The 25,116-nt window shown below is 42.2% G+C and overlaps 1 protein-coding gene across 1 annotated transcript in view; it reads right to left on the bottom strand.

Moving 5' to 3' along the window:
- Window positions 1–1,948: 1,948 nt before the first annotated feature.
- The window catches only part of LOC113405527 (DNA polymerase zeta catalytic subunit-like), a gene marked incomplete at its 3' end in the record, with an annotated part of 33,031 nt that continues 9,863 nt past the window's right edge, over window positions 1,949–25,116 (bottom strand). Inside the window, exons 2-6 of the mRNA XM_026646751.1 lie at window positions 24,039–24,228; window positions 12,926–13,000; window positions 9,313–9,473; window positions 2,775–2,871; window positions 1,949–2,054 (exon numbers count right to left, since the gene is read on the bottom strand). Of these exons, the coding sequence (XP_026502536.1) occupies window positions 1,949–2,054; window positions 2,775–2,871; window positions 9,313–9,473; window positions 12,926–13,000; window positions 24,039–24,228 (629 nt within the window). The remainder of the gene's footprint in view (window positions 2,055–2,774; window positions 2,872–9,312; window positions 9,474–12,925; window positions 13,001–24,038; window positions 24,229–25,116) is intronic.

The raw sequence follows: 25,116 nt of genomic DNA on the forward strand, positions 1-25,116 counted from the left end.
CAGAAAGCACAAATCTTTTTCTAGGTGAAGATATGCCCCCTAACAGGGTAGATCTGCAAATAAGGGAATAGCAAGACCTGTAATATCTGTATTGGGTTCACATATCATGACCTCCGTTGCCAGTTTGGAGGCATTATTATAGCAAAGCTCTGTCGTTTTTATTTCTCTAAAAATTTCTGCTTTAAAATGGAAGAAAGAGAAAACTCATGCACCTAAAATCTGTTCCACCAGAATGAGGAGTACTCTTGAAAAACTACATCTGGAGCAGAAGATTCACTTTTTTTGGCACTTGTGGCCAGCTTCTAAAATCTGAAGACCCTCGTGTTTTACATGTCACATTTCTTGGACAGACTGACTGATGACTGAGATCAGTAACTACTGTATTTTGTTTTCCTGTGACACAGAAAACTTGCAAGGCTTTGAGATGCCCTTCCAGTCAATTCAACTTATTTCTTCCAGAAGTCTTGTTTTCCCTATCACCAACTGCTGATCAGGACTGCCAGTTCCCAGGGTTACTGAACCTCTGATCCCTTTGTAGCCTTCTTGAAGGTACCCTACTTAGGTACCTTCTCAGGCCTCTAACAGTCAACTTTCTCCAGGCAGGATCCCACAATCCTCTCTTCAGACCAGGGACTTAGGCTGCAGGCTCCCGCAATTCACTGCAATTATCTCAGCAGGTCTGACTTTAGTACAGGACTTTTATTTCTGAACCTGCATTTCTGTTCTCTCAGGGGCAATGACAGAGTTAGCCAGTGACCAGCCAACTTTTATAAAGCAAAGTATTATTATTGCAGACTAAAAGAATTACAAAGATAACACATCTTAAAAAACAATAAACAGCTTATGCAAGTGTAGCTTACCGGGCAGTCATCCGTCTTCCATATGGAGACTGCTAGGATTTAAAGTACTTTACATACTCCGCATGGTCTGCCTCTCTTGGTCACAAGTCTAATGTCAGTTCTTGGATTGAGGATGAGTGACCCGCTTCCTGAGAAGAGCAGTCTCTTTATACAGTTTACAGTGCTTTGTATGCAGGCCTATTGAACCAAGTCAAACCAGTATATGCTATTTCCCAGGACAGAGGGTGTAAGGGGAGGGCAGGAGTGACACTTCCACAAAATTGTTACCTGCATTAGGGATGTACGTTAATTATCCGCCCAGTGTTTTTAGTTCCTGCAGGAACTAGTCAGGAATACAATCACTAAATAAAGATATGTATAACATTTATAAAGTTGCTATAATAGTCTTTAAATATTCCATGTGTCCATCGCATCTGTCACAAGGACAATGGCCAATGATTTGTCCTGTGATCTGATTAAAATGCATAAGGATGGATGCACAAGGAATAAGCTGAATTGACAGAGAATTTCTGTAAATGCTCTCAATTCTTGAACGTGTGCATTTAATAGATCTGAATAGTTGACAATGCTAGACCCCTAGGTACCACACTTGGGCTGTAGCAAGTGGTTCTCCAAAGTCAAGGAGTGATGGATCCCTGGCACTGAACTTGGTCAGCCAGGACTAATCCAGTGACTGGTGCTACTTAAACCAGGCAACTAGACACTATAGTGAGTGGATCTCCAAAGTTGATGCTGGATTTACAGATGGCCAGTCTTAGTCAACCAAACCCAAAGAGGCTCATACATCAACAGGAATGTGAGGTGGCTCTTCCACTTTTGTGGGTTTAGATGATCTCTGAGGCTCTACAGGCACCTGCCTTTCTTCTCTTCGGAAAAGCTGACTAACTATAGATAAAAATAGTCCTCAAATGGCAGAAAGAAATAAAAAATGATAAAAGAAATATTGAGAACATCACATATGCTTCAAGCTCACTGCACCATAAGCGATTAGAAGGAACTGAAGAATGGTTGACGTCACTCCCTTTATACCCTCAAAATCCTTCGTCCAGTGAGGAGGGAGAGATGAGTGGCACCAACACAGTCCTCACCAGAAGATTCTGGAAGCTCACACCACAGGTACCTTGATCCATACAAGTAGGAATATGCAGAAGCCACTCAAAGAGGAATGAAAGGAAAGGAATGATGTCAAGCTTTCTGAAAATGTGAGCAGATACAAGACCTGTGAAAAAGTTTAGAAGGTGGCTCAGGAAATGAACCTGCTGTGGTACATTAAATAGCTCTAAGCAGCATGAGGTATTTTCCACTCTCTTTTTCTGTAAACTGTTGCAAACATCTTTACAAGCAACTGACTAAAGACTGGGAAACTCATGGAAGACTAGAAGCATGCAAGAGACTTTAAAGCTCTGAATGGTTGCTGCTGTCTTTAGGAAACAGCAGAGAAGTGTAGTTTGACGGTCCACTATTCACATTACTACAGGGGTGATTACAAAAATTTGAATTTATCAATGAAGATGTAAATATTCTCTGAAATAACTTGTTTTTATTTGATCTTTAATCAAATGCCACTAGTTGGAAAGTTTATTTAAAAAATAACTGGCATCTGAATTTTACATTTGTATTTCAAGTTTTATACTACAGTGAGTTTTTACAACCAAGTAACAAAATCCTGAAAAAGAGATGATGGTTAAATGAGTCCTCGTCATACAAAACTAAAGTAACACAAAATTATTACCTATGTTGTGACTAATTTTTGCATTCTCTGCACAAAGAAAAATGGCATACTGGGATAATTAAAATTAAACACTGGAATTCAGAGGTCATTCAGGGTGAATACATTTAACTGCCCATAAGTTTCTGTCTTCTTTACATATTAGTGTATTATTATTTTTAAAAAAGTTGTTTAGGCATGCTGACCTTGGTATTTCATCCTCTTCCCATCGAAAAAAAGTTCCAGTAATGGAATTTTCTGGTAAATGATCTTTGTAACATCCAATTCCACCTAAAGTATCACCTAAAAACAGAAACACATAAGGAAGCACGTTAGTTTTACAATACTTTACATTTTTATTTGCACACTTAATTACCCTTTTAAAGTTATAGGTTTGCACTAGCAATACGAATGCTTTGAAAGAAGGAAAGAAATGCTTTACAACATAGGCTTCAAAAAGGAATCACACTACCCTTTACCTTACTGATAATTTCTCTACCTATGAATAGATTCATGTGGACACACACTAAAAAAAGAAAAACAAATATCCACAGCATACGATGAAATCATTAAAATTAAAGCTGTAAACTACTTTTCTTTTTTGCTTTTTAGTGCACTTCCAGGGAAATTATTTGTCATCTCTGATCTAACCTCCCTAAAGATTCCCAAATGCCTGGGGCCTCAGCCAAGCTCCCAACAGAAATCAGATACCAAATACAACTCTAAACATTACTTAGCACTTTTCGTCTTTCTTATGCCCTGAACGGAAAGAGAATATACAATGTATTCCAGATGTGGTGTCCATAATAGTAAGTAGAAATCTGCAGTGAAAGCAGATGGTGTCTGACCTACAGATAAAGAAAGGACTGTATAAGTTTGCTCAGAGGTTTCAGTTTAAGGAATTGTGCTCCAGGGTCAAGCTGGGGGAAGTACCCTCTGAAGATTTACTACCTCCCCTGTGGTCTCCTTCTGGAACTTAACTCTTCAGAAGAAGGAACGATGAAGCACACACAGGCAGTGGCACTAGAAGCAACAGTTTTGCTTTTGCCGTTGGACAAAAACAGCAAAAACACACTCTAAAAAGATTAGTCAAATCTCCCACTTCCACACTAAAGATCAGCTTGAATTTTGGATTTTCTCAACTTTTATTGCCTTGTGGCACACACCAACAGTTTTTTTTAATTTAATTTATATCCTTCAACAAGAAAATCTTCCATATTTGTTAACAAAGATCTATTAGTGATCCAGGAGACAAGTATCAGTCCCTTGGGTAAATATATACTTAGATGAATGTAAATACTCTTTTTCTTCTCCAAAATTAGTTGCATGTTCACTGATACTCACCATGCATCATTTAGAGAAACAGCTTCATACACATTTTCAAATACACACTCAATAGGACTCAGTAAGCATTTATGTGTTTTAAAGGTATAGTACTGAAACTGCTAAATAAGTATTTAATAAACAAACATTTTACCTGTAGACCACATACTAGGAAAAATAGAATTTTATTTTGAAAATGTATTTTCTTGAAACAATAATGGTTTTAAAGCATTCTTGCCCCTACTTTTTTTTTTTTTTTTTTTTTACAACCTCCATTTGCAAAAAAATGAAAAAAGTAAGGGCCATTTTCAGTAATAATCCAATCTGAGTCTATTTTTAAGAAGTAATTTGTGAAGATTTAAGGGCATCCTATAGTCCTCTTCCCACTCCTGGAATAAAGTCTAGCCCTACAGCAGGGGTGGGCAAACTTTTTGGCCCAAGGGCCAAATCTGGGTATGGAAATTGTATGGCAGGTCATGAATGCTCACAAAATTGGGGGTTGGGGTGCACAAGGGGGTGAGGGCTCTAGCTGGGGGCGCGGGCTCTGGGGTGGGACCAGGAGGTTGGGGTGAGGGTGGAGGGGTGAGGGCTCCAGCTGGGGATGCAGGCTCTGGGGTGCAGGAGGGTGGGACCGAGGGGTTCGGAGGGCAGGATGGGGCTCAGGGCTGGGGCAGGGGGTTGGGGCGCTGGAGGGGGTCAGAGGTGCAGGCTCTGTGCGGCGCTTATCTCAAGCTCCCGAAAGCAGCGGCATGTCCCCCCTCCGGCTCCTACACGGAGGCACGGCCAGGCGGATCTGCTGTACACTGCCCCGTCTGCAGATGCCGCCCCTGCAGCTCCCATTGGCCGTGGTTGCTTGGGGCGGGGACAGCGTGCGGAGCCCTCTGGCTGCCCCACATATAGGAGCCGGAAGGGGGACATGCTGCTGCTTCTGGGAGCATATGTGGAGCGGAGCAAGCCCTGGACCTCCCCGGCAGGAGCTTGAGGACCGGATTCAGCCCCTGGGCCGTAGTTTGCCCACCCCTGCCTTACAGCAATATCCGAGAACCCCTAGGGTTCATGGCAAAAGAGGAAACTCAACTGCTGAAGATTCCAGGTCTTCAGCAGGTATGGCAGGGGGCACCGTCCCCCTCACTAATATACCCAACTGAGAAGGAGGGAACAGACATGCACCTCTACCCCGATATAACGCGGTCCTCGGGAGCCAAAAAATCTCACCGCCTTATAGGTGAGACCGCGTTATATTGGGTTTGGGCCAATACGCCGTGCCGGACTGGACGGGCTTCCCCGGCGGTGATTTAAAGGGCCCGCTGCTCCAGCCGCTGCGGGGAGTCCCGATCCCTTTAAATCACCGCCGGGGCTCTGGCAGTGGGGCTCGGGCAGGGATTTAAAGGGCCTGTGGCTCCCCGCAGCGGCAGGAGCCTCTGGCCCTTTAAATCACTGCCCGAGCCTGGCTGAGTAGCAGGACTGCCTGTGTAAATCAACCATCTTGGTTTGATTCCCACAAACACAGTTAGGTACAGGACTGATACTGGATTTGCTACTCCCTGCCAGGACAATCTGTGGTACTGCCCACAGGGGAAGAAGAAACGGGCATGTGCTTCTTTTGGCTACACCCACTATCCCCTTCCAACCTCTCCTCCATTCAGGAACTAGATCTCTCACACTTAAAGGTGGGAGAGAAATTAAGGGGCTAGCCTGACACAGTTGTTTTTTGTTCACCCTTCCAGGTGATAGACTAAAAATAGCAGACCTGACAAGGAGCTGAGAGGCTAGGCAGAGCCTGTCTGAAGCAAGAGGCAGAGAAAGAGATTAGAGCCCTGAAGATTTGTTTCCACAGGTAATGAAACTGGCCACAACTCTTTGAGCCCACCTACAAGCCAAGTGCGACATCTGAATGTTGTTTTCCTCTCCCCACATTTAGACAAGTAGACCTCTGAAGGGAGGACGGAAGAAGAGAGTGTTCCCTACACCTAAGTTCCCCATAAGCTGTGCAGCCACGGAGCAGGCTACCAAGGGCTGTGCAGGTGGGAAGAGGTGCCCCTCTCCTGGCCCAGCCCAGCCGGAGCTACCACTTCGGGGGAGAGGCGCCCCTCCCCCGGCCCAGCCCCACCAGAGCTGCCACGGCCGGGGAGAGGTGCCCTTCCCCCAGCCCAGTCCAGCCGGAGCTGCTGGGGAAAGGTGCCTCACACCTGGCCCCAAGAGAGAGGGCTGGGGGGAGTCCTCTCTCCCCGCTGCAGCCCCGGGGCAGTCTGCACCCCAAACCCCTCACCCCCATCCTAGAGCCCACCCCCACAGCTGGAGCCCCCAACTCCTAGTGATTTTAACAATCCACGGTACCATTTGTTCCACTTCCACCAGCCTCTATTTCTGTCTATGTCCCTTGCTCTGCAGAAGTTTCTCAGTGTTTCCCCTTGACTCCATTTTTTCTGTCATTGGCAGTTCTATCTCAGCAACTGTTTTGTCTTTTTCTTAGCTTCTTTCCTCCCTTCCCATCAGACCCAGTCTTAAAATGCCACATTGAAGGCTGTTCGTTAGTTTCCCACATGATGCAGGAGAGCCTGCTCAATGTAAAATTGATGGGATTCTGAGCCTCTACTGTACATCCAGGCTACCTCAAGAGGAGACTACTGTCATGGTTTTGTCATTTAAAAATGATGAACCTGAAGGAGAACAGCATGTTGCTTTAATATTGGAAAATGTAATGGGGTTATCCCCCACATCCCAACCTCCTGCCCCAGCCCTGAGCCCCCTTCCACACCCCGAACCCCTCATCCCTGGCCCCATCCCAGCCAGAACCCTCACCTCCTGCACCTCAACCCTCTGCCCCAGCCCTGAGCCCCCTCCTGCACCCCGAGCCCCTCATCCCTGGCCCCATCCAAGTCCGCACCCCCCAGCCAGAGCCCTCACCCCACCGCACCCCAACCCTCTGCCCCAGCCCTGAGCCCCCTCCCACACTCTGAACCCCTCGGCCCCACCGCGCCACACATCACCTCCATATTGGTGCACATAACAAAATGAATTATGCACACGGACGTAAAAATTAGAGGGAACACTGCCCTACACCCTATTTGCCTGCCTCTGTGAGGCTCTTTTGGTATCTTGGGGAGAATGCAAGTACCTGATCCTGCTTCTCCCCTATTCCTCCCAATGACTGGATGTAGGGCCCCATAGATTATTCCCCTTGAAGATCTTTTCATCTTAGCTGAGCTGCAGTCCTCTGACCTCCCACTGCTCCAGACATATAGAACAGCAAGAGGGTGGAATTATTCCTGAGCGTGGAAAGGTTAAGGGTTCCAAGAGCTTTTTAGATACATTTAAAATAAATGGCTGTAAGGGGCTTCATAACAGGGTGTGTCTGTCTGTCTCAGGGTGGATAAAAAAAGTGATGATTTTTTTTTAAGTCAGTTTTTTTATTTAAATAATTTTTAAAAAAATTTTGTTGTTTAAACTATACTTTTTTATTTTTTAAAATAAACTAATTTAAAATGAAATCCAAATTTAATTCAAATATGTTTAGGCCTAAACTCATGATAATCTCTTAAAACATTTAAATAAAAAATATATATACTGAATCTATGGGCCTCTATCAAAAACTTTTGAGTTAAAGGCTGCTTTTCAATATACAGAAAGAATCGGGGAAAATATCGAACTCTTATCGTCAAGCTTCATAAATATGGCACAATATGTCATGTACTATATTAAAGGCTTGTTTTGTTTAATAAAAAAAAAAGTTATTTACTGTTTTGTGTGTTTAATTAAATTCCAGTTACCATCCTAATGCAGCTTGACACAAATCATGAGCAAAAAGTTAATTACTTTGGGTATGTCTACACTGGAAACTTCAGAGCACTGCCGTGGAAACGCTCCCGCGGCAGCGCTTTGAAGTGCGAGTGTGGTCGCGCGCGAGCGCTGGGAGAGAGCTCTCTCAGCGCTCCTGGTAATCCACCTCCATGAGGGGATTAGCTCCCAGCGCTCGGAGCCTGTCTACACTAGCACTTTAAAGCGCTCATACTTGCTTCGCTCAGGGGGGTGATTTTTCACACCCCTGAGCCAGCAAGTTAGAGCGCTATAAAATGTAAGTGTAGACAAGCCCTTAGTAAATAAGCAATATATCATTCACCATTTTCTAACATTCTAAAAATGTACATTGAATAAGAATCTGAAAATATTAAGTTATATAACTGCTTAAATAGATAAAGTACCCTCTTTGGTATCAAAACGATGTACCAAATCTAGTGTAGAGGCTCTATTTAGTTGTAAATGAACACATTTTAATAGTTATATTAACCAATGAGACTGCATCTTTCTTTAGAAAATAACTGAAGTAAAAAGAAAATGTTGATTTAAATCGACACTTTCTACTTGGTGATTTAAAATGCCTTAATTTAAGAGTGTGTGTGTGTGTGTGTGTGTGTATAAGTAAAAATAAAAAGGAAACGACAATTTAAAATCATATAGATTACTATTTACCATTTCTATAATAATTTGTAACAATTCCTTTAAACCTTTGTAGCTCTGACAGATAAATACACAACTCTACATTTTTGTTTAAGTAATGCACCAAAAATGGACAGTAGTTATTTTCTAAATCTCAGCCATTTTGTCTCTCCCTTTCTCCCGACCCATCAAAATACTAAAAGCATTTATAACACATTATGGATTAATCATTTGCAAATTATACTTTTATGTCAGAGGAATTTGATGTTACCCAAAAGTACAACATGCCAAACCGATTTTTCAAAAGGAGAGTTAAAAATGTCTCCCTTTCTCAGACATATGTATTTCAAATTTCAACCTGGAGAAAACAGCAGTGGTATAATTAATTAGAAGCACTTTCATTAAAAATTTTGTCAGAGGATAATAACATAACCTAGCTATAACTTTATGAATGTGCCACTACAATAAAGAACAAACCACAAAGGATCTAGGGCACAACTGAAAGAATGAACACCAAAAGTATTTAAACAATGCAATCAAGCAACTAACCTTTACATTAATTCTTCAACTAAAGATAAACTGTGGTACAAGCTGAAAAAGCTTCCCTTATAATTTTGGGCTGGAAAACAGGTGCCTAACTTTTGTGACTTGACAGTCAAATCCACATCTGTCATAGGTAGCATATGCCTTGATAGTTACGCAACAGCTCACATGTCTGTAAGTGGCCCTTTCCCCACTCTATTTTGCTCTTTAAGTCCAGAAAGCATGCACAAATTAGAACGAGAGAAAGCTCAAAGTGAATTTTGATGAAGAAGGCAAAGCTATAAATGAACAATATATAGTACACAGATAATACACAGCTGTATTTAAGACAGAGCAAACAATGGCAAAATCAGAAACCTAATGTTGGTTCCATTTGGAAGTAGTGTTTTGAACCTACAAGACAATTATTTATGATTTAGCCTTGAGAAATAAACACCTTACTTCTTCTCTTTGCCTTTCTGAATTTGACAGCAGCCAGGTTTATTAAATTCATTCCATACAGGTTGTAGTCTATAAACAGTTGCAGGAGGTAGGGAATATGGGCTTCATGAGGCTGGTAAAATTTATTCATTATGGCTCCACCTTGTAAAAGCTCACATACTCTAAAGTTAAAAACAAATTGAAACATGTTGAAAAGTTACACCATCTTATTGGGTTTATCAATTAAAATCACAATAAATAATTAAAAGTTCCACAATATATTTGATTTTACTAACATTATAAATGCTGCAAACGTCTACATTTTAACAAATGTCCTTAACAAAACTGGTCTGCCCTAATAATAATTCAGTATCTGAAAATAAGCACAGAGGAGCTGTAACTGTCCAATTATAAAAATCCCTACAGAAGCACATAGCAATAGTTCTGGGGACTGATCCAAGGCCTCCAGAAGTCCATGGAAAGCTTTGCATTGACCTCAATGGCCCAAGGACAGTTGGATAACTAAATGTTATTTGTGACTTTGAAAATCTCCCCTGTGGTCCTTTGCCATATTAACAAACAAGTCATAAATGTTTGAAAATTACAAACACTGCATGCGTAATACAGTACTCTAACTTTTTAACAAAGCAACCTTTGTGATGCAGCATATATCTGCAGACATGTATTTTCTTCAAAGATCTGTACATTAAAACAAACATATCTACCTTTGAATAATTACAAACATAGGCAATTAATTTATCTGAATGTCAGAATGGTATCTGCATTTGTAAAGGGATTCAGTGTATTTATTTGACTATATAATACAATAAAATGTTATCTAAAAATCAAAACTAGGAAATTAAAGGAAGAAACTATGATAAGATAACATAGTTCAAATACGAATGATTAAAATCTAAAAGTTTCAATATATGGTTCCCACAGCAATTGTAACTCAGCCACATTGCGCATATAGAATATTTTTTCACTTCAAGGTCCCAGAAACAAAGGCAAGGTTTTCATCTCAAGGCCAAAAGACCAAAAACATCAAGACACTTGATCATGGCCTTGGATAGACCAAGAGACTACCTACACTTGATCTCAAACTTAACACCATATGAAAAAGCCTTGCAAAATTCTATTATCCTACTTATTTGGACCAAACAACTTTCTGGACAATCATTAACATAAGAACAGCCATTCCGTGTCAGGCCAATGGTCCATCTACCACATCTCTGACAGTGGCCAGTGCCAGACGCCTCTGGCAGTTGGAGGTTTAGGGACATCTGTAGCATGGGATTGTATCCTTGACCATCTTAGCTAATAGCTATTGATGGACTATCATATTAGTTTTTTGATAATCATAAATTAGATTTTAGTGAGGTTAACATATGATACAAAGTATTACATAGATCCAAAGGATTTCAGTTATGCTATGAACTATAAAGACTGAATTTCCTGTGGTTTGTGCAATTAATCTCTATCTTAAATGTTGCATTAACTGTTCTTTGTATTTAATAAACATAATGTTACATTACTGATTTATACCAAATTATCTGATTTTTCCAGATTATTTTAAATTCTGTGATTGGATACCAGAATTTAAATCTTTATAACAAGCATTTTATTGATGAAAATTTACCTCATAGTACTTGAAATATCACTATGTTAAATTCAATCCTGTTTTAACTCCATTGATTTAAACAGAGTTACAACAAGAATGATTTTAACTAATGTATTTAAATCTGAATAGACAATTAATTGCAGCTACAATTCATGTTTTATTTCCCTTGCATAAGCTATTCCTTAAGACTATTCTCATGCTTAAAAACAGGTACATGCTTACATACTTTCCTGAATTGGGGGTAATAATGACTAATATTTAGGGCTGCCAAGCTATTAAAAAAAATTAATCGCGATTAATCATGCAATTTAAAAAAAATCGCAAGTAATCGTGCAATTAATCACGCTGTTAAACAATAACTGAATGCCATTTATTTAAATATTTTTGGATGTTTTCTACATTTTCAAATATATTGATTTCAATTACAACACAGAATACGAAGTGCACAGTGCTCTCTTTATATTTATTTTTGATTACAAATATTTGCACTGTAAAAAACAAAAGAAATAGTATTTTTCAATTCACCTAATACAAATACTGTAGTGCAATCTCTTTATCATGAAAGTTGAAATTACAAATGTAGAATTATGTACAAAAATAAAACAAGCTAAAACTTTAGAGCCTACAAGTCCACTCAGTCCTACTGCTTGTTCAGCCAATCACTCAGACAAACAAGTTTGTTTACATTTGCAGGAGATAATGCTGCCCGCTTCTCGTTTACAATGTTACCTGAAAGTGAGAACAGACATTCGCATGGCACTGTTGTAGCCGGCATCGCAAGATATTTACGTGCCAGATGCACTGAAGGTTCACATGTCCCTTCATGCTTCAACCACTGTTCCAGAATACATGCAAACATGCTGAGGACGGGGTCTACTCGATAACGATCCAAAGCAGTGCAGCAGCATGTCCATTTTCATCATCTGAGTCAGATGCCACCAGCAGAATGTTGATTTTCTTTTTTGGTGGTTTGGGTTCTGTAGTTCCCGCATTGGAGTGTTGCTCTTTTAAAACTTCTGAAAGCATGCTCCACATCTTGTTCCTCTCAGATTTTGGAAGGAACTTCAGATTCTTAAACCTTGGGTCGAGTACTGTAGCTATCTTTAGAAATCTCACATTGGTACCTTCTTTGCGTTTTGTCAAATCTGCAGTGAATGTGTTCTTAAAATGAACAACATGTGCTGGGTCATCATCCAAGACTGCCAAAACATGAAATATATGGCAGAATGCAGGTAAAACAGAGCAGGAGACATACAATTCTCCCCCAAGGAGTTCAGTCACATGGAAGCATGTCCTCTGGAATAGTGGCTGAAGCATGAAGGGGCATGCGAATGTTTAGCTCTCTGGCACATAAATACCTTGCAACACCGGCTACAAAAGTGCCATGTGAACACCTGTTCTCACTTTCAGGTGACATTGTAAATAAGAAGAGGACAGCATTATCTCCTGTAAATGTAAACAAACTTGTTTGTCTTAGCGACTGGCTGAACAAGAAGTAGGACTGAATGGACTTGTAGCCTCTAAAGTCTTACATTGTTTTGTTTTTGAGTGCAGTTATGTAACAAAAAAAATCTATCATGAAAGTGCAACTTACAAATGTAAAGAGATTGCACTACAGTACTTGTATGAGGAGAACTGAAAAATCCAGTTTCTTTTGTTTATCATTTTTACAGTGCAAATATTTGTAATAAAAAATAATATAAAATGAGCACTGTACACTTTGTATTCTGTGTTGTAATTAAAATCAATATATTTGAAAATGTAGAAAAACTTCCAAAATATTTAATACATTTCAATTGCTATTCTATTGTTTAACAGTGCAATTAAAACTGCGATTAATTTTTTTAATCGCATGAGTTAACTGTGATTAATCGACAGCCCTACTAATATTGTTATTATCTAAATGTACACGTTTCTTCCAAATGAAAATACATGGAATAGTCATTTCACCTCCCTTTTTGGTTCATAAGCCACAGTAAACACTGTTGAGAGTTCAATTTTATATAGCCTTACCTTTTCACCATTGAAGGATTGTAAAGATAGATCTTCATAAACTCTCTCTCCTTTTCATGATAACCATAAAAAGGCCTGGAGAGCAATAAAACAAACAAAAAGATTACTGATTATATTGTAGCAATATTTACACTTAAATTCTCTCTCTATTTTATGTTTACCTTTCTCCACTCTAGAAGATAGGTTGGGCATTACACGTCTGGTGTTTTAGTCACAATTTATATATATTTATTTACACTTCCCAAATGAAACAAAATCTTCGTTAATTTAGAAGTAAAATTGCTCAACTGCAAACTCCACCAAAGCAATTACTAAAAATTTGGGAAATTGCTAGTTAAGATAATATTTGCACCCAGGACAATCAAAAGCCATGAGTCCGGTCACCCCATAAACCATTATAATCCAAATGCACTCATCTCAACATCATTTTTCAGTTCCAATGCACAGTGTTCCCTAAGGCATATATCCAATTCCTCAAAATCTTAATTCCAACCTAATATTTTCGTTAGGTACTAATAAAACATTATAGGTTTCTAAACTGAAAATATGTTGGTCTGTAAAATATCGTACTCTTGCTGAGGTCAGGAGTTCCGGTGTGTGAGGATGGGGGATTAAGGACATAAAAGTGAAGTGGTGGAAGGGCCATCAATATCCTGACTCCATACCATCCCTAGCAGAAATTTCAATCCAACAATCTTGGTCAGGTGGGTCAACCTAGAAATCCTGTTCAGTTTGGCCACAGGAGGTTTGCCAGAGAGAGAGAGAAGCTGCCCGCTTTTGTTCTGAAGCACTTTGGATGGCAAATGTCTCCTCCTTCCTGCTTGTTGGGGAAGGGAGAAAGAGAAACAACACTGGGAGCTAGACTGTGGGCTTGTTTGTTCTTTTGACTTGGGGGGAGGTTGGACAAGGAGCCCAGGTAAGATGGAAGACTGAGAATGGATGAGGAGCCCAATGGTGGGGTTGATAGGGACAGAGCAGACTGGGACTGGCTAGGCAAGGAGACTGGGGGTAGGATATTAGGATGAGGAGCCCCAAGAGGGAAACTGGGACTGGTAGCCAGGGTGTGCAGGGGAAGACTGGGACTTTGAAAAATAGCCCAGGGCTGGTTGGGTAAGGGATCCTGGGACTAGGTGAAGAGTCTGGGATGGAAGACTGGAGATTGGGACTGTCTGAGCGATGGGACAGGGAGATGAGGCTAGACAGGAAGAAGCTAGATGGGACAGGGGTAGAAGGGATTGTTGGCACAACAGCGCCTTAGTTTCCAGAACCTAAAATTGAACACAAGATTCAACAGTCTCAGCATTCCTTTGCTATCAGCAAATAGCTGTGAAACCCACTGGAGAAGTGTATTTCTCTATCCCCTGTAGTGTATGAGCCACATAAAAGATGCGAACCTACTACTTCTGTCTGTTACTCGTTAGCTCAAGTGGCAGAGGTCTGTGGGGTGGTTCTAAAGGTTCCAATCCTGTTCATGACCCATGTGCATGTCAACATGATGCCACGTGATGGATTTTTCAGTTTCCTTTTTTTAAAACCTAGAAAATTACATAAAACATTAAAAGAACATTAAGATTGCAAAGCTAAGCACTGAGAAGTTAGGAAATGCCTGAATTAAGATTACCTGTGCACTCTTTATTTGGCCCTATTGTGTGTATGCATTGAGATACAGTTTTAGTTGCACAATCACATTCTATTTTTCTCTACGGTAGTCCTGTCTCATTCAGTGCACAGAATAGATCATGCTCAGGGGATGAATTAGAGTTGTGTAGTGAAGGAGGCTGCTGTCTGTAGGACCCCTGTCTCATTTGTTGCAGAAACTGGGGAAGGTGTGCAGTGAATGAGGTAGGGGACTGCTGGAAGAGAAAGAATGGTCTCCTGGTTAAGGAAGTTGAATGCCACCATGGAAGAACTGTATTCTACTCCTGCCTCTATTACAGTTCTTGTGATGCTAGGCAAGTCACAACTTTGTAAGTGGTCACTAACTGTGTATTCCTCATTTTCTGGGCGCCCAACTTGCGACTCTGGGGCCTGATTTGCAGGAGTCCTCAGCACTCACAACTTCAACTTAAGTCAATGAAGCTGTAAGTGCTTACCTTAGACCTTAGTTCATCCCGTGCTTTGCTGCACATTGGGCTACCCACATTTGCCATCCTTGCCTGTCAACTGCCCTTCTCTCCACATCTTCCCATTTCATGTTGAGGTGCTTGATGTTGTTCAGAACTGTTCATTTCCATGTTATTCGCGGTCTTCCTCTCTTTCTTGCGTTTTCTGGTTTCCATTCAAGGGTGGTATTTGGTAAGTGTTCTTTTTCCATTCTCAGCACATGTCCCAGCCACTGATGTCTTCTTTTGTAGATTATTTTTGAGGGGGTACCTTGTCCAGTCATTTTTCTGACTTCTTCATTCGTCTTCCTATCTCTATATGTTATTCCCAATATTCTTCTCAGACATTTGTGATGAAATGCATCCAGCTTTTGTGTATCTTTCTTGGTAAATGCCATGTCTCATTGCTATATGTTGTGATGGTGATAACAATTGCTTTGTACACATTCAGCTGTAAGTGCTACATAATGTTAAATACGCTGAAAAAGCAGACCCTAGCATTTCAAATTGGGTACCCAAACTTAGAGGACACTTTTGACCTTAAATGCTCTGTGCCTCTGTTTCCCATCTGTAAAATGGAGATAATATCACATCATCTCACAGCGGTGTTGTGAAAATAAATTATTAATGTTTGTGAAGTACTCACCTGAGCATCCACATTGCATTGTAAACCAGGGCTTACAATTGCTGGACCCGGGCTAACATGTCCATACTGCATTACGCAGACCTTCTGACTCGAGTTTGTGGCTTGAGCTACACTGCAAAATGACAGGGCTTGGACCCAAGTTTCAGCAGGACTTGGGCTCTGACTCTCTCCACCCAGTTCCTGAGTGCTTTCTGATCCAAGTCAGACTGATTTGTGCATGGACAGAAGAGCAGTTTGAGCTCAAACCTGAGTCAGAGCCCAGGCTTAGTGTGCAGTGTAGACATATCCTAATAATTCTGTTTTCTGAGCAGGGTGTGAAAACTGTAGGGTAATAATAACTTGGACTACACACTGAACAATGAAAAAACACAAAATCGACAATAGCTGCTCTTTCAGTGAACACCTCTATCCAGTGCACTGAATAAGGCAGGGATCCTGTGGAAGAACTTGTATGTGATCATGTAATTAAATTTTATTGAAGGAATATTAGGACTCTCAGAAACCATCCAAAAACCACTCAACACAAAAGGGCCAGTTTCTTCAAGAACACAACTGACTCTGCAACATTAACAACCTTCCTTAGAACACCATCCTTGCCACCATGGATGTCATCTCCCTATCCACCAACATCCCTCACAATGACAGCATCACAACCTGCCTTGTACATCTACAGGTCAATGGACAACATACAGATATCCATCCCAAACACATCTCCAAACTCATACATTTAATCCTCTCACATACAACTTTACATTTAACAACAAACACTTTGTCCAAACAATGTGAACAGCCATCGGTACAAGGATGGCTCCCCAATATGCCAAGCTCTTCAAGGGCCACCTTGAGGAAGAATTTCTGGAAAAATGCACCACAAAACCAATGATATACCTGAGATAAATTGATATTTTCATCCTCTGGACAGATGACCTAACCTACCTCATCCATTTCTACCACAACTTCAACCACCACCATTCATCCCTCAAAGTCTTGCTAGAACACTCCCACAACAGCATCAACTTCCTGGACACCATGATCAGCTTCAACAATGGAATTCTACAGACAACTATATACAAGAAACCGACAGATCAACAGACTTCCCTCCAAAGATCCAGTAACTGCCCCAGACACAGCAAGAAATCTGTTATCTACAGCCAGGCTCTCAGATATTACAGAATATGCTTCAAGGAGAAAGTCTGGAATACACACCTCAATACACTTTAGACTGCCTTCGCCAAACAAGAACATTTCAGAGTAGTAAACCACAGCATGAAATGGGCCACGCAAATACCCTAAGAGAACATGGTTCAATACAAAAAACAAAAAAAAAAGCCCACCAACCGCACACCTTTAGTTGTCACTTACCACCCCACATTGGAACCCATACGGGGACCAAGTCCTGAAAGAAATCTTTTCCAAACCACCTCTTTTGGTCTAAAAGCAACCTGCCGACCTCATCATCAGAAGCAAGTTCCCCACAGACCAGGACATTTCAACTCAAACAGCACCAGACACTGCCAGAACAACAGATGTTACTCTTGGGGGAATTCTGCAACTCTCTGCATGCGCAGAATTCATGTCTGGCGCAGATTTTTTTTTTCCTGCCGAAAATACATTCTGCCCAAGAAGTGCTGCAGTTCTATCTTTCACCCACCAAAGGCCACTGTGGTACCAAAACAGCCAGCAGTGTTGATCATAGCACCCTGTCTGTGGAGCCAGGTTAGGACAGACAGAGTGGGGCACACGGAGCTGCTGTGGGGGTTACAGACTGAGGTTCAGAAGGGTTAGTGGGGGGGACAGGATGGGGCAAGGGCTCAGGAGCTAGTGGGGTGATAGCATTGAGCCAGGGAGAGAATGGGAGAGGTGCTGCAGTGCCACATGGGAACAGGGGGGAGAAGGGGTTCAGGATCACATGGGAACAGGGGGTAGAGGACTGCAGGGGCACATGGGGAAGAGAGGCAGATGTGCCTGACTGAATGGGAGAGACTTGGGGTCAGCCAGGGTCAGCTAAAATTGTCTTGGGCAGTAGGGGCTCTCTCAATGACCATAGCTTTGTCCTTTTTGATCTTGGGTATAATCCTGGAGATCAGGGGAATTGGTGCTAAGGCATACAAGAATTCTCAAAACCACGGAAGAAGAAAGGAAGGGCATTCACACTTCCTCTAGAGGAAAAGTCCTTGCACTTGATGTCGTCCCACATGGCAAAGAAGTCTAATGATGGGAGTTCCCAACTGGTGAAATATTAGGTCTAGAATGGATTTCTGCATTTGTGGCTGGTTACCACATTCTTGCTCAGGAAGTCTACCAGGTTTGTGCTGATCCCTAGTAGATGCAGAGCTACCTGAGTCATTCCATGCTGGCACCATTCCCAGAAGCTGACTGCCTTTATAAAAAAAAAAAAAAAAGGGGGGGGGGGGAGTGATGATCAAATGATTCCCTGCTTGTTTCTGTAGTGTGTCGCCAACATGTTGCCCATCAGAATCTACACCATGGCATTTCGGAGGACAGGTAGGAAAGCCATGCAAGCCAGTGTGATGGTTCTCAGCTCCAAGATGTTCATGTAATTTTAGATCATCCTAAAACCACGAACCTTGCATATAAAAGTGATTCAAGTGGGCATCACATCCTGTCCCAGATGTGTCTGTGACTAGCATCACTGCTGAGGAAGGGACCAAGGAGGGTTGTCCTTTTCTTATGTTCATTGGATATAACCACGACTCGTGTTCCAACAGGATATGAGGCAGGACCGTGACTTGTTTGCTCACAAGATGTCTGGATGGAGAACAGACTTTCTCAGTCAGCACTGCAGAGGCCATAGGCAAAGTCTGTCAAGCAGTGTCACATATGTGCACGTGATCATATTGCCAAGGCTGCGGGGCCCCTGACACATACATACAGTTGTCGTCAATCTTGTCCACAAGTTGTATGCTATCAACTGAAGAGACTGGAACTGGTCCTCTGGTAGGAAACCTTTTACCAGACTAGAGTTGAGCCATGAATTTTACTGTCTGTGAAGTACAAGACACAACTTCTTGGTTCACCAGGAGTTCCAACTGGGAGAACAGGTAGAGGAAGCGATCCAGAGCTGCTTTGGTCTCATCCTGGGACTTGCCTCTGATCAGCCAGTTGTCTAAGTAAAGTAAATATGGATTCCTTGTTTCCTTTGCGCGCTATGGCCAGACACTTGGTAAACACTCTCAGTGCTGTAGGAAGTCCGAAGGGTAGAACACTCTATTGATAATGGCTGGGACCCACTCTGAATTTTTGGCATTTCTTGTGGGCTGGATGTGGCAAAGTGGAAGCACAGCTCCTGCAAATCTAGAGCCGTGAGCCAGTCTTGAGCTTGGAGTGATGGCATGATGGAGGCAAGCATTACCATTCTGAACTTGAGACAGTGCATATGTATGTGTTGAATCTTCTCAGGTCTAGGGTAGGATGAAGACTTCTTTTAGTCTTTGTAATAAGGAAACACTGCAGTAGAAGCCTCTTTCCCTATATTCCTGGGGAACTTCCTCTATGGCTCCTAGACAAAGCAAAGAAGCCATTTCTGTTTGTAACAGACTCTTGTTAGAGGGGTCCCTGAAAAGGGACAGTGAAAAGGAGTGCATGTGTGGTAGCCACAGGTGATGATCTCCAGCACCTATCTGCCTGCTGTTACAGCAGACCACGCCTGGTGGAATGGGGCAAAGCAGCTTCCAAAAGTCATTCTCTGGGGACTGGTTCCTGTACAGGCTTTGACTGTTCCATCAAATTTTCTGATGGAGGGTCACGGCAAAATGTGGGGCCAAAGCCAAGGAGGGTTGATGCCACTTGTTCTACCGTGGGTGTTTCCTGGCCTGACTCCATCTGCCTGGGGTAAGATGGGGTATGTGGTCTCTGCTGGTGCAATGATTGAGGGTGGTACACCTTTTGATAGGGTGGGGGAGGGCAAATTCCCAGTGAGCGTAAGGCTGGGAATCTTTCAGTACATGTAGGATGCTATCAGTCAGTTCAATGAGCAGCTCCAAGCCCTCCAAAGTAAAGTCCTTAATCGTGGCTTGTTAGTTGGGAGGGATACTCGAGGCTTGAAGCCATGCATGGTCACCACAATGATCACAGACCTGGCCACAGTGTCAAAGACATCCATTATTGCCTGTAGAACTGTCTTGGCCACAAGTTGGCTCTCTTTTATAACACTTTCAGCTCCCCTCTGATTTTGTGAGAGAGCTAAGCCAGGAATGGTGTCATTCTGTCTCATGTTAACAAATCATATTTGGCCAGCAATGCCTGGGAGTTAGCCCCCCTCCACTGGAGCAAGGCCAGCGTGTATGACTTTCTTCCAAAAAGATCTTTGTCCTTAGGTGTGTTTTTGGTGGGCCTTGACTTCTCTTGGACACTCAAGGGAACCAAGGCTGGGGTGGGTGTAATAGTTCTTGAACCTCCAGGTGGTACCATGTTATAGGGAATTCATGTTTTAGTGGCTGGCATTTGCCGTAAGACTTTTGCCAGATCTAGGAGGCCTTCATTTATGAGAAGAGCAATTCCGGCTGGACCAATGGCCAACAAAATATCAAACAGCTTGTGAGACATCACAGAGGTGATTGAAGTCTCAGTCTCCAGGGTATCTGTGATATGCACCAGGAGCTCCTGGAAGTCTTTGAAATTGTGCAGTGCCAGTATTGGTGCCAAAGCTATTGCCTCATCTGGGGATGAGGAGTCGTCGTTGTCGTCTTTGGGCAGTGAGAAGAGTCATTCAATTCTGAATGTCCTTCCTCTTTGTATTCTGGTAACTGAGGTTTTGCTAGCAAAGCCATAGAGAGGAGACCTCCTCCTCTTCTGAGATGGTGGGGACCACATCCTAGAGGCCCGGGAAGGTAGGCCTCAATAACTCCAGTAGTGTCACTATGGCATTCTCTATGGTTATGGAGGACTGGTGAATTGTTGGATGGATCAATACTAGTCCTGGTGTGCCTATGGTTGAGGTCTGTAGAGATATTCCAGCAAAAAGGTATGTCTTGGGGATGGTGAAGAGGAGTCCACCTGAATCATGGGTGGCACCAACTGGTAAAGCACTATCAGTACTGAGGACTGTGTCAATGGTGCTGCATATCTTGGTACCTAACACTCCTCCAGAGCACTCTGAGTCTGTGTTGTTGGTGATGGAGTCAAAATCACTGGGGGTACTTCCAGTACCAGAAGAGCCTGCTGTGCAGCAGTCTGCTCCTTTCTACTCGTCTCCATGTCATACTTGGACATACCAGCTTGTCTCCCAAACTTTTTCTGTATCCCTCTTTATGGGAGGACACGGAGCTCCTTGTTAAGCTCCTGCCCCCATACTAGATCCAACACTAACTCTCACAGATTGCTCCTGCAGATGGAATTCCAGCCTCACATCCTTCTGGGATGTCAGACTCTCCCAAGCAGAATATCTTCTGTGCCCATCTTTCAGTGGAATCAGTCCACTGCAGGACAGACAAGGTTTTCCTGTGGGTTTTGAGTCCACCCTATTTTAAATTTCTGTACTGGGGGAGGGTTTTTGTACAGAAGGGTCTGCAAGCAACTTTTGGCTTGACAAGTAAATGAAAGAATGAAAGTCAATCTGAAATATCTCAGAAGATTTTAAGAAGGTTTCTTGAGAAGTTTAGTCCGAGCTAAAGTCCAGTGGGTCGGACACTAGCTAGGTTCCATCTCACCACAGGTAGTAAGAGGGAACTGAGGGTGGGTTGTGGATGCCCAATCCTTTATGTCCTTGTATGTGAACACAAAGAGGCACAGGATACATGCATGGCCCCAATGGACATCGCTATTCAAAAAATCTGGTCTCAGGCACGTGAGGTGCATCTACTCCCTAGAGTGAGATCCACAATAACACATACTCAAAGAACTATTGGATTCTTCTTCGTTTCAGACAGGCAACCAGTAGATACAGTCAGTGTTCAAAGATTATCCTTCCTTTAACTCTGACTCTGCCTGCTTGTCTCTTCCACATTTTGAAATGTAGGTAGTAAATATTTATCTTAATTTTCCTTCCTACAGCAAGGAAGGCATGCAAGAACATCTGCAGGGCTTGGATATGAGAAGGTAAAATTACAGAGCTCTCAGCACCTAAAGCATCTACCATTTGCATTCAGAACCTGACTTGAAGTTACAACAAAAGAGCTGCCAAGCTGCTAAAGAGAGGGACATGGGATCTGTTACTCTATCCCTGCAGCTTTCTGGCTGTGTTGCAGGATGGAGGAGGAGGACGAAGACAGAATGGTTGTCTTCACTAGATTACTCTGCTTAGTTTTCAATTTTGGTTCCTCCTCTCCAGTGAATAGCTCCAGTGCTTGTCTTCTTCTGCTAATCATATCTTTTGCAAGAAACCAGAGATAGGAAAGGATCAGATTAATAGTTTCACTGCTGCTCAAGTTTCTCACAGCAACAGTGGAAGCCAATAATACAGTGATCAGATTTAGTTCTGCTGCAGCCTATGTAAGCTCTGAGCAGTAACATAGGCACTGTCTGCAGTCTTCAGAAGGAACCATTGCAATGGTTCACTCTGGGAAGGTTATCTTGATAAGTATAATTGCTATGAACTAGGGACTGCCAAAAGTGCACCCTACTGGCTGGCTAGGCCAGTGTTGAACGCTTTTTAAAATGTCACCCTTTTTTCTAGATGAAAACAGATTTTGCATAAATTGTTTTGTATAATCGCGTATGTTCATCCAGAAAAGCAGCTTCTTCATCATGGATGAGTAAATTTTTCAATCCCTGGTTACGCGAGTCAAATGAATAGTGAATAAGAGAATCCTTAAATGTTAACATCTGGTAATAATAATCCTAACAATTCTTGGAACAGCAAAACCGTGCACTAAATAAGAAGTAAGCAAACATTGTTGTCCTGGGCCATATGTGAATGTCCTAGGGCCCTGTTTCAAGGCTTGGACCATCTACAGTGTCTGGTGACCAAGCATCACAAGATAATAGAGTGATATTTCCTATAAGAGAGAGCCTGTGCAGTCTGAGGGGGAGAAACCTGCAGTATTGCCCCTGCAAGAGACCCATCGTCAGAAGGGATGTGGAAAGGGGCTCTCCATACGAACCGGATGGAAAGACCTGGCTGTAGCAATCTGACATAAAGGACACAAAAAAAAAAACAGAGTCCTGCATGGATACAAAACTTGTATCTGCATCCGATCTGCTATCCGCAAACATGCTCCGCAGATATCCAGATCTGCAGGGCTCTAGATATAAAATTTGGATCAGAGTCCATCCATGATCCACAAACATGGTCAGCAGATATAAAACAGATATCTGCAGATTTGCAGGGCTCAACAAAAAAGCAGGAGACCTAAGAGGAAGAGGCTTTCTTTAGGAAACACCAAATAGCAGGACCTAAGTTTTGGTAAGGAACTACTGAAACCAGCAAGTGGTTGAAGGAACTGTAGAGTTTGGAAAATACAGGCTTTTATTTACAGTAGAACCTCAGAGTTACGAACATCAGAGTTACGAACTGACTGATCAACCACACACCTCATTTGGAACTGAAAGTACGCAATCAGGCAGCAGCAGAGATTAAAAAAAAAAAAAGCAAATACAGTACACTACTGTGTTAAACAAACAACTAAATAATAGAGAAAGTTTTACATTTTTTTGACAAGGTAAGGAAACTGTTTCTGTGCTTGTTTCACTTAAATTAAGATGGTTAAAGGCAGCAAATACAGTACTGTACTGTGTTAAACATAAAGTACTAAAAAAATAAAGGGAAAGCAGCTGCATTTACTCAATGTTGAGTTGTAAATTTTTGAAAGAAACAATAACGTTTTGTTCAGTTATGAACATTTTAGAGTTACAAATAACTTCCATTCCTCAGGTGTTGTAACTAAGGCCAGGTCTACACTACCGCGGTAGTTCGACGGCTGGCAATCGAACTTCCGGGTTCGATTTATCGCGTCTGGTCTGGACGCGATAAATCGATCCCGGAAGTGCTCGCCATCGACTGCGGTACTCCAGCTCAACGAGAGGAGTACCACGGAGTCGACGGGGGAGCCTGCCTGCCGCGTGTGGACCGCGTCTGAACCGCGGTAAGTTCGAACTAAGGTATGTCGACTTCAGCTACGTTATTCACATAGCTGAAGTTGCGTACCTTAGATTGAATTGGGGTGTTAGTGTAGACCAGGCCTAAGAGGTTCTACTGTATGTTGACATTAAATTGTTATTTTACTACAGTTATGTTATTTTAATAAACCAGACCCCAAGAAAGGATGCTGTTAGATGCATATAAGCATGTGTAGTTACTGGTGAGTTCAAGGACAAACTGAGGCAGTGGACCTCCCAATGCCAAACAGGTATGCTGACCCTTCTACATAAATAAAACTAACAATAACATAATGTAAGTTATACTTACATTCCAGATACTAATGACACTTTGAACACATGTTGAACAGTAGAAGATGGATTGCCTAAAGCCACATTGAGTGCTCGGTCAATGCTGAATGCCACCTGACGAAGATAGTGTTCTGACTGCTTCCCATAACCATCGTATGGCACGTAGAGATAAGGAAAGATACCATGTAAATGGAGACAAGTCTTCTGACCTAGAAAGAAAAAGAAAGTCAAGCTTAGCAGCTTTTTCATGTAATAACAGCTGTAAAAATATTCTGTACAGTCATCCAACCAATACGAATATAAAATCCACATACTTGGGTTACTAGGTGTTCCAAGTGGAACCAAAGCTATAATGTAATGTAAGTTTGGATATGCAGCTTCTACCTGCTTAATAATCGATAAACGGGGTACCTTCTGCTTAAAAAAATAACTTACCAACTGTAAACAGAGGGGCTTTTTAAAAAATATTTAACTATCAATTGAAATTGTCCTCTACAGTATTGTTCAGCAAGGTAAGATTTCTCAAACGAAGAAGAGAGGCACAAAAAGGCCCAGGGAAAATAAGATGATATTCTTTCTTGAGGAATTATTTTTCCAGGAAGGACTCAGGAAAGCTAAAAATAAATTCTTGTATTGACTGTCTCTAAACTTGGTATTAAATTTTTTCCAAAACTACTAGAAAATATTCTATTGCATTTGATGCAGGGAAAAAAGACAGCAATACAACCGTAAGATGATAAAATCCTATATACACTTCACAATATTAAACAATTAAAAGAAAATCAATCATGGTACTGCCAGTAACATGGGGAATGTATTTCCACTGAGATATTTTCACACATATCAAAAATCTATTGAAAACTCTATTTAAATACTAGGGTTACCATACGTCCGGATTTTCCCGGACATGTCCGGCTTTTTGGGCCTCAAATCCCCGTCCGGGGGGAAATCCCAAAAAGCCGAACATGTCCGGGAAAATAGGGAGGGGCCGGCGCCGCTGGGTGCTGGGCCGGGGCCGGTGGTGCTGGGCAGGGGGCTGGCCTGGGGCCCGGCGGTGCGGGGCTGGCCTGGGCGGTGCTGGCCCGGGGGCCGGGGCC

The sequence above is a fragment of the Terrapene carolina genome, unplaced genomic scaffold (genome assembly GCF_002925995.2).
Source record: "Terrapene carolina triunguis isolate 2854851 unplaced genomic scaffold, T_m_triunguis-2.0 Scaffold41623, whole genome shotgun sequence".
NCBI classification, from domain to species: domain Eukaryota; kingdom Metazoa; phylum Chordata; order Testudines; family Emydidae; genus Terrapene; species Terrapene triunguis.